Here is a 16,637-nt window from a genome sequence, read left to right as displayed (position 1 = left end):
GCTTAGCCTGAGAATTCAGATCTGTGCTGCATCAAGACCATCGGCCCCCATAGAGACCAGCTCTGGCCTGTGAGGACTGTTGGGGCAGCCCCGCCCCCCACCTTCCCAAGAGTACGGAAAGACCAAGAAAGGAGGCACCCAGGCCAGGGAGGTCTTGTCCTCAGCTCCTGAAAAGACCAACAGCCTGAGACAATGTTTTATAAATCTGTTATTTGCTTCTTTAAAAATGTAGTAAATAAATAAAATAAAATGTAAGCTGAACATCTTAAATACAGTTACCATTCCTCACATTATGCCTAAGTGCACTCTGTTAGCATTAGCATCTGCACAACTGATTTAAAAAACACACAACTGAAGTTGGCTGCTTGTTTTTCCCTGGCTTTGCAACTTCTAGTTCAGGCAACAGACTAAGAGGGACAGCAACCTAGCTGGTCAATATTCAAACATGGTAACAGTATCTGGATAGGAGGCTACATAATCTCATGTACTGAATGTAAGCCTGTGTTTCATGGAAGAAAGGTAGGATAAAAAATTCTGGTTGGGACTGTCAAACTTATTTGTTGTGAGGCACCTTTAAGAGAATATCAAGACAAACCTTAAAACATGCATAAAAATATATTTATTTGTTTATATTTACATTTTATATCCCGCTCTTCCTCCAAGGAGCCCAGAGCAGTGTACTACATACTTAAGTTTCTCTTTCACAACAACCCTGTGAAGTAGGCTAGGCTGAGAGAGAAGTGACTGGCCCAGAGTCACCCAGCTAGTATCATGGCTGAATGGGGATTTGAAGTCGGGTCTCCCCGGTCCTAGTCCAGCACTCTAACAACAAAGTAATTTAAAGCTACCTTTCCAAAACATGTGCAATAATGCTGGCATTTAAAACAATGGATAGGATCACCAAAAAATAAATAAGACAAGTTAGTTATGACTAACTAAAGTTCCATTTATGACAGCAACTAATGCACCACCAAGAGTTCTTAAAGGTCAAGCTGCAGACTGATAATCCTGGAGAGAATCTATCTATGTGGTCACGAAGAGTCAACACCGACTTGACAGCACTTAATCAATGAATCAATCAATCGGTCCCATTAATTTCAGTGTAACTTAGTCATGATTAACTTAGGCTGGATCCAAGCCCCATGGGTGACATCCAAACAAAAACTGCTTGTGGAAGGACTTGATGTGAGTGCAAAACTGTTGTGCTAGCTTGTAGAGCTATATCTGGAGCTTTCATTACAGACTAGTGTTGCACTACTTCAAGTATGACTGAAGATGCACAGTTTCTGTATGCCTCATTTATTTAAAGGAAAAATTTCAGAGCACTATAGCGCAACAGTGCTATTGCACAGCACTGTTTTAACACAGCTAAGCGATCATCTTGTGTTAGCACAATGGTACTCATTTTGCTGTAACGAAATCATTTTTTAAAAAAGTCATATTCTTTCTTGAGGGAATCCTCCTCGACTGAAAAGCAGGACACACACACACACCTTCATTCTAAGCATGGAAGAAAGTAACTGAAACTGAATCAAGGAAAAGTTAGTTGTTACTAAGGTTGTAAATCCATGCCTGTTTAGCTGGGAACAAGCCTCGTTCCTTCTGAGTAAATACGCACAGGAGGTTTAGGCTGCTCACGATCTATTGAAAGCAATGGGACTTAAATTAGTCGTGTCAGAGACTGAGATGTTCTGTTGCTTTCATTGAGATGTATTGCCCGATCCTGTGCATGTTTACTTGCAAGTAAGTCCCCCTCTATTCAACGGGGCTTATTCCAAAGAATGAATGAGCAAAAGATAACAGACTTTAACAACAACAACAAAAGAGAGAGAGAGAGAGAGATGAAATGAAATGGAGCGCCCGGTTTAAAAAGAGAAAGGAATCTATCCGCTGAAAATAAACTTTGTAAAAACTGAGCGCCTGGGAGTCTGAGAGGGTAGTTGTCTCATGATATTTGTTTTATTAGAAACAAGGACAACTTGTCCTTATTCTTCCACCCCCTCGAGAATGACACACACAACGCACGCCTGTGACGGAAGACACTGGAGGGGCTCGCCCAGAGAAGGCCCCCCCCCCCCCCAACAAGCGACAGCTAACAGCCCGGTCAGGCGCCAGCGTCGCTGAGCCGGAGTCGCTACCGGCGCCTCTCCCCACAGGCAACGCGGCCACCACCTCTGCGCGAAGGGGAGGGGGGAAAGGTAGCTGGAGGAGCCGTGAGAAACGACTTCAGCCTGACTTGCTGCGTCTCGCGAGAGACCTGTCGTCGGCCATTTTGCCATTGATTGGTGCTGGCGGAGGGAGGGAGCTGAGGCGTAGCTGCCTTCGCCGAGTGGGGCGGGGGAGAAGGGGAGAGAGAGAGAGAGAGAGAGAGAAGGCGGCACAAGGCTGAGGGAAGGAAGATAATGGTGGTGGTGCTGGTGAGGATGAGTCTCCCGCGACCCCGCTCTTCCGGCAGCTGCTCCTGCTGACGACGACTCCCCGTCCAAGCCGGCTGCCAGCGGGCCCCAGGCTGCGCCACTGGCCATGGTGCCCAGCGAGGAGAACCAGCTGGTCCCCAAAGAGGTGAGCGTTCCTTGGCACACGCAGGTGGTGGGGAGGCCGGGCCTAGCGCCTGCTGCGGGCCGCCTAGAGGGGGAAGCCGAGCCACGACTGCCTGCCTCGTCGGAGGAGGCCCGAAGGGTCCACCCAATAGAGGCCTTGTGGGGGTGGTCAAGCTGTGCCTCGGGCGCTGGGCGGCCGAGGGGCTTCGGTCAGCGCCGGGCTTTCTTGGGCTTTCTTGGGCAGAGTGGTCTCTCTTGACCCCGTGGTAGCCGGTGGCGTTTTCTCTTTGGCGCCTGGTGTTGTGAGTGGATGCGTGTGTGGGAGAGATTCTATCAAAGTACCCAGCTCTTTGGGCTGTAAACAGGCGCGCACACGCGTGGCTGACGGACAAGAACTTCAGCTGCTCCTCCGGGCCCTACAGAAGACTTGGGAAAAGATGATTAAAATATGTCGGGGGACGCCGAGAGGAAGCACGTCTGAGGGTGTAGATGTCGGGAGAGGATGTTTCACGGAGGAGGAACGTCAAAGGAAGACCGATTCTCCACCTGCGCCCAGGGGGTCCTCCGGGGTTTCCCACCTGTACGTTTGACAAGTGCCACCTCACGTTTGACAAGTGCCTGGAGGCTCTAACTTGTTTCTTATCGAAAGGGGTTGGGATTGAAGGCTCACTTGGGAGAGTGGTAGACATTGTAATAATGCTCTTTCTGGGAAACTTGGGGCCTCCTAGTATTGTCGGTGATCCGGTTAGATTTGTGCAACAGGTGCCAGAGAGAAAGGTTCAACTGATGATGAACAGAGGTGTTTCCTGTCTGGGTATGGTTAATATCTACTAGGCTTTGGGAGATGGATAACATGATGGTTTGCATAGGCCAGTGGTTTCCAAATTTTCTACCTTGAAAGATGTTTTTCTTTATTGACCTGTTTGCTATGGAACCCTTCTGCACTGCAGAGGATTCTGGGACATATTTTAAAGGAAACACTCAGTTCCAGTGTTCCCTCTAACAGGGATTCCTAGATGTTGATTACAACTCCCATAATCCCCAGCTGCAATAGCCTTTGCTTGGGGATCATGGGAGTTGTAGTCAACAACATCTGGGAAACCTGTTCAGTTCATGTGGAAGTACTGACCAGCCCTACTGGATCTCACAGACGTGCATGAAGTGGGAGTTCACACTGCAACATTATTTATACTCTGTGCTCCTTCTCAGTCCTCGGTTTGAGTGTAGGGAAAGACTGGTAGAGGTGGGTATTAAGTTGTCTTTCAAGGAAAAGCTCACCCACTATTACTGATAAGCTTCTAGGGGATGCCATGATTTGCTAGACTACAATATGGAATTCACTGGTGTGTGTTTGTGTGTGTGTATGAAATTCACTGGGGTGTGTGTGTGTGTGTATGTATATGTGTGTGTGTGTGTGTGTGTATATATATATATATAGAGAGAGAGAGAGAGAGAGAGAAGTGCTGCATAGGCTTTCAAACTAAAGGAGTAGTTTTGTGTCTGTACTCTTGAGTTATCTATGGAACTGGAGTGTTGTGAAATAAAACTCCTGGCATTTACAGTAGCAATGGTTATGTGAAGACGAGGGAAGAGTGACCAGCTTTGTAACATTTGGGGTTGGAGAAATCAGAAAGGAGTATTGTATTATATTTTAATGGGGAAAGAGGGGTTTTCTTATTTATTGGAGGAGATATCTCATTTTTACAGGGTGCTTTGCACATAACAATTTATGTTGTAGGAGTGTCCCCACAAGTTGCTGTTGTGTGTTAAACTGTAAGGTAGGGACACATAATATACTGTACTGTTGAGGAAAGTCATTGGTATTCCTAGATTCTTTGCTTGCCAGTGTTACTCATGCAAGTATACAAAAGTCTTACGTTCAGTGTATTCTGAATTTAGTCCTGCAGTTTAAAACAATACAAGAAGTGATCTTGAGGTTTTAAGAACAGCTAGAGGACATCCTTAAGCAAAGGAAATCTCGTCTTTATTTCTAGCTGAGTCTTTTGGCAGGAGAGATAAGACAGATGGGAGAAAGTGCTTCTTCACACAGGCATAATCAACTTATGAAATTTGCTGCCACAGGATGTAGTGATAGCTTTAAAAGGGGATTAGACAAATTCTAGTTCCCCCTTTGTGGTGAGGGGGAACTCCTTGCCTTACTTGCCCACTCCTCCTCCTGGTCGTGTCCAACTGGTTCAGGCAGCTCATGGATGGATGTGACTAGTAGGAGGAGTGAGCAAGGCTGGATCAGTTTGCTCTCTCCTCTTCCTTGTCTCATTCGTCTGGCTCAGGCAGGCAATGGACTGATTCAATCAAGAGGAGGAATCGGGCAGAGCATGGCTGTATCAGTTCATCACCTGGCTGAGGCACCATGCTTAAGTTTCCAGGTTCCATGGTGAGCTGGCACCTGGGAATTGTTGAGCCCTGGTCATATGTTTTGTATGGGTTTTTAACTTGGGGACTGGGCCATAGTTCAGTGGAAGGGTACATTCTTCATCATTTAAGTCCTTGGGTTGAGGGTAGAGAAATTCACAATAAGGTAAGTTTCCTAAGTGATAGAAGAAAGGAGGAGTGAAACAAGTGGCTGCCATTTTTGGATAATGCGTAGTTCTGTGTATGAAGCTGAAGGCTTTCATGAATCATGCATAATGATTTTCCATAGTGTCACTTTTTATTTATTTATTTATTTATTTTATTTATTCAAATTTGTATACTGCCCCAGCTTTATAACTATGTATGATGTTTGGCATTATAGATACCTTCTAAAGGGGGGGGGGGTTAACACTAAATCTATAGCAAAATGGACAACAAAGTTGTAAAATCATGTGAACACCAATAAAGAAGGTCAATAGCAGAAGGCCTTTTGCAGTAATAGATCACTAACTCATGGAAAAGTCTGTTTCTGATCACTCTTTTAGTTATTAAAATGCATTTAGAAGCTTATTTTTAACTGTTTGAACTGTGGAGGATTGCAGTCGTCTCCCTTTTTGGATATATAAAGGAGCCTGCAAAAAGAGAGAGAGAGATATAATTCTTCTGTGTTCCCAAATAATAATCTCAACAAAATCACTTGCCTACATCGGTATGTAGTATAAAGTGCTTTTTCTTGCTTTGCATTCTTTGCTTTATATTGTATTTATTTTTATTTTCTAATTTATGTATATCTTTTTATATTGATTTTTGGATGTAAGTACAAGCTAGAACTAGCAATACTCTGGGGTAATGTGTACTAGCACTTCACTCCCTATTGAAGCTCCCTGAGCCCCCTTAAAATTAATTGCTGAGAGCAAGGGACCTTTTGGCAACAGCTCAGGATGCTTTGCAGGGGACTTCAGAGTGAGGGGGACATATCTGCAAACTATGGACAGGATCCAGAATAAGTCAGTCATCACTAAGTCCCATTGAAGTTAATTTGACTTAAGTTAGCCGTGACTGACTTGACTTGTTTTATTTATTTAACATATTTGTATACTACCTAAAACTCAGGTCTCTGGGTGTGAAAGCTGTAAAGCTTTCAGTGATGCTTAGTCATAACATGCTTACTCATGATTAGCTTAATCTGAATCCTGGCCTGTTAGAGCAATAGTGTTTCTGATAGCATTTCTCCTTGTGGTTTCTGGGTCTCAGCCCACCCACCCACTGGTGCCTAGACGGAGTCCTGTGCCATTGCACAGGGTCCCCCAGCCCACAACAGTGACTTTTCAGGGGGCTCGAGGAGCTTCAGTTGGGAAAAGGTGGTGGTGAAAAATGCTTTGGATTCTACTGCTGCCTTATTGGAGTGTTACCTACTGCTGTTGCAATAAATATTATCACATTTCATTTGAATTGAGCTAATCATAGCACAGTCCTGTACACATTGTTTATTGAGCACTATCCAGAGTAGTGCTCTTTTGGGAAGCTCTTTCATTCAGTGGAGGCATTTTCTCTGAATAGAAGGAGCTTCATCTGATGTAATGCTAGTCTGGATGCTGCCAATTACTAATCATAAATAACGTGCATAGGATTGTGTGTGCTATAGATTGTCTTTTTGTAAATGGGATAAATGAATTTCAAGTTTTCCCCAAATGCTTTTCTGTAAAAGGTAAATTATTTTTACTATGAAGGTTTAATAATAATGCAAACACTTCTTGCAGATGATCCGTAGTTCTCGTTTATGCAGAGGTTGATATCACACTGTCAGAACCTTGCTGGAAGCTACCTAAAACAGCTTCTAACATCCAATAATGCTTTTATTTAATAATTCATTTGCAATTAATCCCCAACCTATACTGTAGTTCAGAATGTATATGTTAAACTTTTAACAGCTACTGATCCTGTAGCTGAATTAACCAAACTGTTGACTCTTCTAAAGTTTTAATAAACTCTCAGAGGCATCAGGGGATTGATGAATACATATTGGGACTCTATTCAAACTGACATTACATACTGTCCAACAATTGACAAGTAAAGGAAGCTAATATACTGCAGGAGTGTCTTGTTAGCAAAGGTATTTCAGCTGGAAAATTGTTTGTTCTTGGAGTTCATGAATGTGGAAAGTTCTTCTGCAAAGATCACTATATTTGTATGTAATGACACAAAATGGAAATAGTGAATCCACTGGGAATGCCACTGAGGACTGTTCTGTATATTTATAAAAATGAAAGCTGTGAATATTTTTAGTACTAAAGAATACCTGTTCTGTGCAAATGTGCTCTGGGGCACTGCAGGTTATCTATTCCAATCTGATGATATTAAGTTAAATTCACTTGCTTTTCACAATAGTTTTAGTAAATGTGAGATGGCCTTAAATTATATAACTAAAACCAAGTAATTAAAGCAATTACTCATTATTACAAGAAAAAAGTATTAGACTGGGGAGCCAGTATGGATCTTCCAGAGAGCTGGACTAGGTGAGACTCAGGAACTGAGATTAAAGTTAAGGTTCTAGGATTTGGAAAGGTGTGTGAAGGCAATATTTTTATATTCTGTACTGTAAAGCTCTGTTATCACACCAAGTCAGACTATAGGTCCATCCAGCTCAGCAGTGTCTGTCTAACTGGCAGTAGATCTCCAAACTTTCAACCAGAAGTATTTTCCAGCCCTGCTTTGTGAAATGGTTTTAACTAGAGATTCCAGGAAACAAACCTGTAAACTTTTTTATGCAAAGCATATGATCTGTCAATGAACTATGGCCCCTCACCTGAGTAAGACACAGGAAGTACACAAGACACAAATAAAACTAATAACTGGCAGTTTGTAAAGGCAGAGAACTCGAGCCTGGCCTGGAAATGAAGGGACTAATCAAGATTGAGAATAGTATCAGTAATATTTGCTGAACTGCATCTTAGGAGAATGATTGTTTTTAAGGCAGGTTGCTGTGAGCTTTATCCCAGAACCTGACAGTGGAGTGGGTTGTGCGTGTGCTGTTTTATATGAACTGTCAAGATAATCATAGCATTATAGTTGTCATGACCAGCCCTCACAGGTTCTCCAGCGAGATATTTTGGTGTGTATTGTCCCCAAAGAAGCCAGGAGTATAATAGCCAGTGCAGGTAGCCAAGCATTGGCAATTCCTAGGCATACATGTGAGTTCAATATTATCTGGAGCATAATTTGTGCATCTCCCCATAGTGTCTCATTCCTGGTTAGAAATTTTGTGATTGCTCTCATCTGTAAAAGCATCCTGCCCTGCAACATGATATCTGTTTCCCAGTTAGCTTTAAAGTTGATGGGGAACTTGCTTGAGGACAGAGTAGTATCAATGGGGCATGTTGATGTATTGTGCACTTGAAACTTCACTGTGTGGATTATTAGCATTTTAAAAGCTTCTGAGCCATCCTAGCTGCTCCATATTTATCACCACAAAGTACAGTACAGTTTGGTAAGCAGTCCTGTCAAATTTTCTTTAAACAACCTCCAGAGGGGCATTTTAGAGATAGTGTCTAAAATAGTCTGGCTGAAATTAGGATTCTAGTGTCTTCCTCTCTCATAATAAGTAATAATGGCACTAATAATAAAATAAACATTTTAGAAAGTTTGTAATACTTGACAGTGTGTGGGGTAAGGGGCTAGTAATAGTACACCATCCTATATATATTGTGCCAAATCCAAAGATTCCATCTGTTCCCTCCTTCTACTCTAGGTGTGATTGCTCCTTTCCCAGATAAAATCAACTGATTGACTGAACTGAGGAGAAAAGTTACTTCTCAAGACATCTCCACTGTACCAGATCAGTTCTGCCAGTTAGTGCTGCTCACTCCCATCTTCTTATTTAAGAAGTATTGACATAAGGGCTCTCCAGCAAGCCCAGTTGTAGATGCAGAAGCTTGTATATCTTCATTGAATTACTTAAGTCTTTTTTTTTAAACATAGCAGCTCCTCTACACTGCATCTGACAGCCTCTAAAATGTCCGAAGCTTCTTCTGATGTGCTACAGAGAGATATTGTTACTGTGCCTGGTTGCACCCTTGTATTATTTTCTTCCCATAATACTGTTCAGCATGCTCAAATCTGACTTCCAGATATGGGTATCCGACCAGTCATCATGATTTTGGGTGCATTCCTGATGCCTTAGAAAACAGAAGACTCAAAATGGGTTAGGAAAGAGCTGTTTTGGTATTGCAAGTCTGAAGGAAAGGCTAGTTGTACAAAGGACCAATAATTGATATTGGTAATAGTATATTTGAGCATATCAGGACAGACTTGGCTTCCCCCACTTGGAGGAGTTTCCAGTAAGCTGGCACTAGAAGAGACATTAAAACTATTCAAGGTCTTTGAGCTCTTCTTGTTAAGAGCCCCAGAAACAACCTCCAGTCAGTCATGCTGGAGAATCACTGCCAAGTTATCACAAAGCACCTAACTTGCCTCTTTGTTCTTTGGGACACCTGAATAGAAGTAAGATCCTTGTGATCCTTAGACAAATCAAGTATTTTGTTGCAAGAGTTTGAGATGAATATACTGTTTCAATTTCAATAATTCTGCTTTAAACTATCCAAATTGTTTGAAGTCAGAAGCAGAATAGAGATGATATGTTGGGCTGCCAGTGACTGCAAGACTCAAGTTAGCAAAAATTGAATTCAATATGTAATTTTCTTATAACTTGAATTGGACTAAGTTGAGGTCACTGCTTGCATGTAGATGCTATATTGCAATACATACGTAAGTTCTCCCTTTTTTCCACAGAATGAAAAAACGAATAGCTGGATGATGGCTTCAGATACTTCCAGCATAAGGAAGGGCCTTGTTTAGAGCTTGTAATGAATCTATAGTTTGAAACATTAAGGTGCAATTTATTGCCTGACAATTGTTTTTTTCAGTTTTGGCAGGCCTAGAGCAGATTTAGCAATTGCCTTTTACATTTGGAATATCTTTTAGTTAGAGAATTTACCATGCTCTCCATATTGGCCTGCTATCTGAGAGCAAGAAATGTAGCCTCCCCTTCTGATTTTTATATAGTTATAAATGTCTTGCAATTTACTTAAGTCAGCTATCAGTTGAACCAGTGGTGAGATGTCATTTCTTTAAACCCGGCCTGCTCAACTTAGGCCCCCCAGCTGTTTTTGGACTGCAACTCCCATAATCCCCAGCCACAGTGGCCAATAGCCAGGGATTATGGGAGTTGTAGACCAACATCTACAGGAGGGCCTAAGTTGAGCAGCCCTGCTTTAAACTATGACACGTCTAAACAATTATGTTTAACTTCAGTAGCTTCTTTCAATATTTCTGAACTATTTTCCCACTTGGTTTTGCTGGTCAATGACTGAATAAACTTATAACTAACTAACTTTTCCCACTTGGAATGAAATTACATAAATTAATTTCTAAATAAACACAAATTGGTTAGCTTTAAACCAGAGTCTGAACTGGGGAAAGCTTGTAAATAGCCACTTCTTTGTCTGCCTGGAGACTTCCCAGACCGGAGTGGGTGTGGGGGTGGGCTTTACTGTGGGAGGAAGTGGTATGATGAGTTAGGACGAAAGTATGTGAAGTGTGCCTAAGTATAAATAAGCATAAATAGGAATTAATCTGGGCCATTTACATGGCTGCTTTTTATTGTGTTTGATTACTGTTTGTTACAGGTTGTCAAGTATTGGCTTGTTCATATGGCAGGCTTCTCTCCATTCATCCCACCCATTTCTGGCCAATACTATTGCAGAGGAGGCAGAGTGCCCTGCCTCCTGCTTCCTGTTGGTGCATTCACCTGCGCCCAGCTAGGCTAGGAGTGAGTGTGTGTGCATGCATGGTTTCTGGCTTTTTCTTTTTTTTTAAATTTTAAAATATATATATTTTCTCCCAGTGCACAAATAAATCTGCACAGGAGCTCAGTTCAATATTCCATCTACTGTCATTAAGTGCTGCTTCAGCTTTGGGGCTGTCAATGGGAGAGGGGGCAGGAAGCCCAGTCACCAGGTTCTGCACATACATACTTCCCAGGGTTTCCCCACTCATGTAATTTTTTGATTTTTTTGGGGGGGTGGGGTTTCTTGTGCACCCCCACTATTACAACAGGAAGAAAATAAGTGAGACATCCTTTTGAAGTAGTACAGTTGCATAAGAGCAGCTTTTCAGACCCCCCCCCCAAAAAAAACAACAACAACCCAACACAACCTAACAACAACCAAACCAGCCATTTATTTGTGGAAAAGTGGAAAAATTTCAGACCATGATAATGGCTGGGCTGAGCACTCTGGAAATTGGCACATAGGTAGTAAAGGATGGCTATTGCAACCACCACCACTAGTACTAGTTTCTCCTTAGATGGTTTCAAACTACAGGCACAATTTCTTTATAGCAAAGGCATTTCTACCTTTGTATTTTAGCTTTCTTTCCCCATTTTCCTCCTGAATTGGATTTGTTTTTCCATTCTGTTGCTCAGGTGGCTCTGAAAGGTTGGTGAAATTAGCAAGTGAAGGTTCTTGTCTCTTTATGAAGTGTTGCGTAGAAAGTCTTACTTAGACAATAGCCCTGATCAATTTAGCTTTGGACATGACCCTCAAATCTACACTCCTTTCATCTTGGATACAAAAGCACTTGGGGATGGACTATTTCCTGGTAGGCGGAAGGTCAGGAGCCCGGGACCCTTTCACACAGAGACCAACCATTCCAGTTTAGTTCACTCTAGTTCTGAAACCAGTTCCAGTTTGAATGTGGAACACAACTGGGAAAGTAAGTGATGCTCTCTGTGCTTCCTCCTTCAGTTCAGGATTTAAATGTTCAGGAAACTGCCTTGCAGAAAGACCAAGGCAAGGCGCAGTAGCAGCTTGGAACTGGTGGGGCTTGATCCCTGCCATGCTGCCCGCACAAAGTTTGCACACCACCACCCCTCCTGTAATCAGGAGCTGCAACAGCAGGCAGGCACACACACGAGCCGAGGAGCCTGCCGATCAGCTGAGCCGGAGGGAGGGAGGGACTGAGCAAGCCGAGCCCATGCGCCCAGAGCAGCTAGCAGGGCATGAGCCCTCGCTGACAGGGAAATGAGGAGGAAGCTGAGTGGCGAGTGAGGAAGGGATTAAGTTTAAGGGAATGATAGGGAAAAGCCGATGTGATGAGAGCAGCAGCAGGCGCCCTCCCTACTTCAGTGACTCCCTGCCATGTGGTCCTCGCTTACCACATTCTGCCGGTCCTGCCAATTGGTTGGCTAATGTAACAAATTGCAGAAGTTACTGGAGAAGAGAGGTGGGGAAGAAGACAAACTAGGTAGGTTTGTAAGAAGAGGGGCTTTCTTTATTGATTTTTGTAAAATTCATCAAGTTCTCCCAAATACTTCTGTTTGGGCAATGTTAATAGCTTTATCTGATTTTTATGTTCTCTATTGTCCACTGTCTAATCATCCTTGTTTCAGTGTGAAGAACTCTTGATTTCTCCTTTGAAAGCTGTGCAAAAATAGTCATTAAAAAGAGCGTTTCCTTGCTGCTTCTTTTTCTTGAATTCTAGAAGTGTGGGGGACATCAATGCTGCATGACATTGGATTTATATTGGGTTAGTTAATGTTCTTGGTTCATCTAAATCTTCATTGCCTGCAACCAGCTAGATTTTCTGTAAATTTCTCCAGCTTCAGAGGTGTTGTTTTTCCCAGTGTGTGCTATTGTACAGGAAAACATTTCAGATTGGATCTTGGCATATGTAAGGATTTAAAAAGCAATGCTTTATAAAGAGAAAATTTTTGAAGGTGGTTCTCTACTTCAAGGTAGTATCATTTTACAATTTTGTATTTATATATCGTAGGATATGCTTTGGAGATGCAGACAAAGTATCTTTGATGAAATGAAGAAGAAATTTGCACAGGTAGATAGCTGAAGTAAATATTTCAAAATGATAGCTCGGATCTAGTAACAGCATGAAACTGTAGTACTTGTTAATATGTGCACGAGTGAATAAAATGCTATGTGCATGTCTTTTGGGTTTTAATTCTTAGCATAGTTCTAACAATGGAAGCTTTTGCATTTTTATGCTGTCTGTTACAGGATGCAAAATTGTAAGCTTTGTTGGCTTTGTAATAGCATCACATCGACAAGAATTAAAAGCATGGCTTTGATAGTTCTGGAATAAGAGAGGATCTGGATAGTGATCCAGTGACAACCATAAATAATGGGGTTCTGCACTCACACAGATCGCTTCGGGTAAAACTTGTTAGTTCCTCGAGATGCCCCCAACCGCCGACTGCGCGTTCTCCACACTTGTTAATATTGGTGGTTTGGTGTCTTCCTATTCAATTTCTTTCTGACCACCAATGCGATCACTTCTTTGGATTACTTAGCTCCTCAGAAATAGAGTATACAAAGATAGATAAATTAGCATAGACCATGGAATGGCAGACTTCTCTTATTGACTGCGATAAGTATTTAAGCATTTTATGGTATTTTGAAATCTGAACACTAAACAGACCTAACTATTTAATTTGTTATATGGTGGAAATTATTGGCATAACGTGGAGCAGAAGACGACTACTCTTACTTGCGTACCCCTTTCATGATTCTCATGAGTGCGAAAACACCAAGAGAGAAAACCACCTTTAAAAGTTGTGTAAACTACAAGAGCAAGCTCGCCTCAACAGATGGACATGAACTGTGTGTGTTGTGTTTGGGAGAAGGGCATAGCACTATGTCCTGCTTAGTCTATAACTCATTTTCCAAACAGACTTTAAAAAATCAGGCTGCCTGCTTTAAAATTGTGTTATTGGAGAGCACATTAAGTCTGGGGAAAGCTATGCCACAGTTGCCCTCAACATCGGGCATGACACTGAAGAAGACTCCGAGGACTGATACAAATATGCAGTCTGAATCCTCAGCATTGGGGGCAACTACTTCAAAGGTGGGATCATCTTTTAAGAAGCCTACAGCTCCTGAATTTCATCCCCATCGGGAAAAATATAAGAGGAAATGAGAGACTGACTCTGATGCATTGCCAGCAAAAAACCACCAGGATAAATCCGAAAAACCTGCCAAACAGCGCAAAAAGACAGCTGGGGCTACCACTTCCCCTGCTGGTTTACAGCACATGAGGGAGTCCCCAACAACTACCCAAATCCCATCGACATCAAAGGAACATTGCAGTGCTAGGGACACGTCGATGTCAGAGTTTCAACATCAAGCAATTTATTTGTTGCCAGCACTGACTCTACAGCAGTCATTGTCGATGCTGTAACAGCTTCTATCAGTAGCCATTTCCTTGGCGTTGAAGTCTGGAGGGCAATCGCCAATAATCTTCGATATCGCCCATGAAGCTGAGCTTGATGCCAAGACAGCGTTGGATCCAACAATGGCATGCAACATCATGGCATTATTGGACTCTAGTCAAAGTACTATATTAGATGTTGATGAAGTGGAGGGACTGGAGCAGCTACCTCCAGTACAGAGAACACAGTTGATATAAATAAGAAATGTATACAATACCACCCCACTGCGTGGGCTATTACTGAGGGGTGGTGGTGCTTCTATTACCATTTTGACAGAAGAATATAAACGATTTAAGATTCGGACATCTCAGAGAATGGTAAGCCCACACTTAGTGCAAATGGCGTCTCAGATAACACCCACTAAGTATGACAGTCTGGATGCCTTAGTACTGATTAACACACAAGAGATAAGGCAGGAGGACAATTAGGATGCAGCTATACAAAGAAATTTTCAATCACCACCAATTGTACCACCTCCACATTTCTGTGCAGTAACATCCACGCAAGCACAGACTCAATTACTAGAAGAACCTAGAATGGTACATGCGATGAGTACACAAACCATACCTATGCCAAAAAGTATTGCAACACAAACCGCAATATTGAAGAAACCAGATAAAACAATTACTAGTAGGACGAGTTCCTCATCAGAAGAAAACTTGAACGTACATCTGAACATCCGTTCAGACTCTGAAAAGTCTGAACGTACGTCTGCAAAAGGAGCCCTTTCCTCAACAGAAAGTAATGAAGACCCTGTTCTCCCAAACAAAACAAGGGAACCAGTATGCCACAGCTCCAGCTCTTGGCCAAATATAGGTATCCATACGGAAGTGCAAGTGGTTTCGTTGGAAGAAGAGGAAGTTTATGCCTCTGACTCCTCAGATGAAGAATCCAATGAACACAACTCTGATCCAAATCAAAATGTTTCTACCACTCCATCCATATCTCCTGCGGAGGAAATGTGTTCCTACCATCAACAGATAGCAGAAATGGCTGATGTGTTTGGCCTGGTTCTTAAGCAATAAACTATGGATCTCGGTGACCCAGTTTACAACTTCATGAAAAAGACTACGGGTATACAACCTGTATACTTACCAGTGTTAACAGTAATTACAAAAGCAGCAAGGTGAGCTTGGGAGGTTATCCAAACTTCCACACCAACTTCAAAAAGATTGGAGAACTGTATAGGATATAAGAAGATGAAAATGAATATCTACTGAAACATCATGTACCAAATTCATTGGTAATAAATTGCATTTCAACTTCAAAGGGCAGGAAGTGCCAAACAACACCTGCTGATAAGGAGGGGTATAAGTTAGATGTATTAGGGTGAAGATCCTATACTACTGCATACCTAACGATAAAGATAGTCAGTTATATGGTGTACTTATCAAAGTACACATACCCCTTATGGGAAACACTGTTTGAAGAATGCCACTTTGTCGCCGGAGGAATTTTGAAATAAATTTGAAGACACTTTCGTAAAAGCAACCATGGCTACCTGACAGCAACTAAGCAATGAAAAACACCTTGCTGAGTTGGAATCACACACCTTGACATCAGCAATAATTCTTAGAAGGCATGTTTGATTGCATGAAACAAATCTACAACAAGATATGTGGTAATGGATAGAAGTCCTGCCATTTGATGGCAAAGGTCTATTTTGTGAGGAAACTAACTCCTACATGGAGAAATGGGGGGGGGGGGGGAATACTGCAAAAACTTTCATGACATCAAAGCCCAAGTTTGCAAGCACTAGATATCAACCATACCAGTGAAGACAAAGCATGTACCACCAAAATGATTGAAAGGAATTTAGAAGACAATTTCAAAGATCTAATCGGAAGGCATACATGACTAAGAATAAGGGAAATTAGGCAAGCTGTAATAAGACTATGCAGCTGGCCAAGCAATGCCTTTGATTGGTCGCAACACCCACTTGTACCATTGAGGACCAACATAAACAACAGAACAATGACTCATTCCATCAGTGCCAGAAACAACATCTTACTGGCATATGCTGGATACAACATCAAACTGACAAGTCATGTGCAAGCATGGCACCATATAACATTGGACCGGTGGGTCTTAAGAATAGTCCAGAATGGGTATGCAATAGAGTTCATTACTCTACCAGAGTTCACGAGGATAAAGTACACTCCCAAGATGACAACGCTGATGGAAGAGGTCATAGAACTGTTGGGAAAGCAAGCAATATCTCCACTACAGTGGGCTTGCAGTCAGACGGGTTTTTACTCCTGATACTTCCAAATCCCGATGAGGGATGGAGACATTTGCCCGATAATGGATCTGTGTTGGCTAAACCTGTATGTCGATGTGAAATTTTTTTGCATGATAACTCTGCAAGCAATCCTTCTACTTCTACATGAAGAGATGTGGATCACAACGCTGGATTTGAAAGATGCTTATTTTCACATCAACAT

At 42.2% G+C, this 16,637-nt stretch overlaps 1 protein-coding gene and 1 long non-coding RNA gene across 8 annotated transcripts in view; one reads left to right on the top strand and one right to left on the bottom strand.

The window, feature by feature from the left end:
* The first annotated feature begins 2,108 nt into the window (after window positions 1–2,108).
* Window positions 2,109–16,637, top strand: part of USP47 (ubiquitin specific peptidase 47) — a 107,476-nt gene continuing 92,947 nt past the window's right edge. For 2 of the 4 annotated variants that reach the window (XM_053286438.1, XM_053286437.1), the window contains exons 1-2: window positions 2,109–2,562; window positions 12,744–12,803. In XM_053286438.1, the coding sequence (XP_053142413.1) occupies window positions 2,524–2,562; window positions 12,744–12,803 (99 nt within the window). In that variant the 5' untranslated portion in view covers window positions 2,109–2,523. Of the gene's footprint in view, window positions 2,563–3,100; window positions 3,121–12,743; window positions 12,804–16,637 lie in introns of those variants that run through there. The other 2 variants (XM_053286441.1, XM_053286439.1) reach the window with 2 other exon arrangements.
* Window positions 5,377–16,637, bottom strand: part of LOC128340787 (uncharacterized) — a 45,763-nt gene continuing 34,502 nt past the window's right edge. For 2 of the 4 annotated variants that reach the window (XR_008313953.1, XR_008313954.1), the window contains exons 3-4: window positions 15,289–15,373; window positions 12,297–13,278 (exon numbers count right to left, since the gene is read on the bottom strand). This is a non-coding gene — a long non-coding RNA (uncharacterized LOC128340787). Of the gene's footprint in view, window positions 5,546–12,296; window positions 13,279–15,288; window positions 15,374–16,637 lie in introns of those variants that run through there. The other 2 variants (XR_008313956.1, XR_008313955.1) reach the window with 2 other exon arrangements.

This window comes from Hemicordylus capensis, chromosome 1 (genome assembly GCF_027244095.1).
Source record: "Hemicordylus capensis ecotype Gifberg chromosome 1, rHemCap1.1.pri, whole genome shotgun sequence".
Classification (NCBI taxonomy): domain Eukaryota; kingdom Metazoa; phylum Chordata; class Lepidosauria; order Squamata; family Cordylidae; genus Hemicordylus; species Hemicordylus capensis.
The sequence above is the reverse complement of the archived record's forward strand: the minus strand, read 5'-3'. Positions and strand labels throughout refer to the sequence as shown.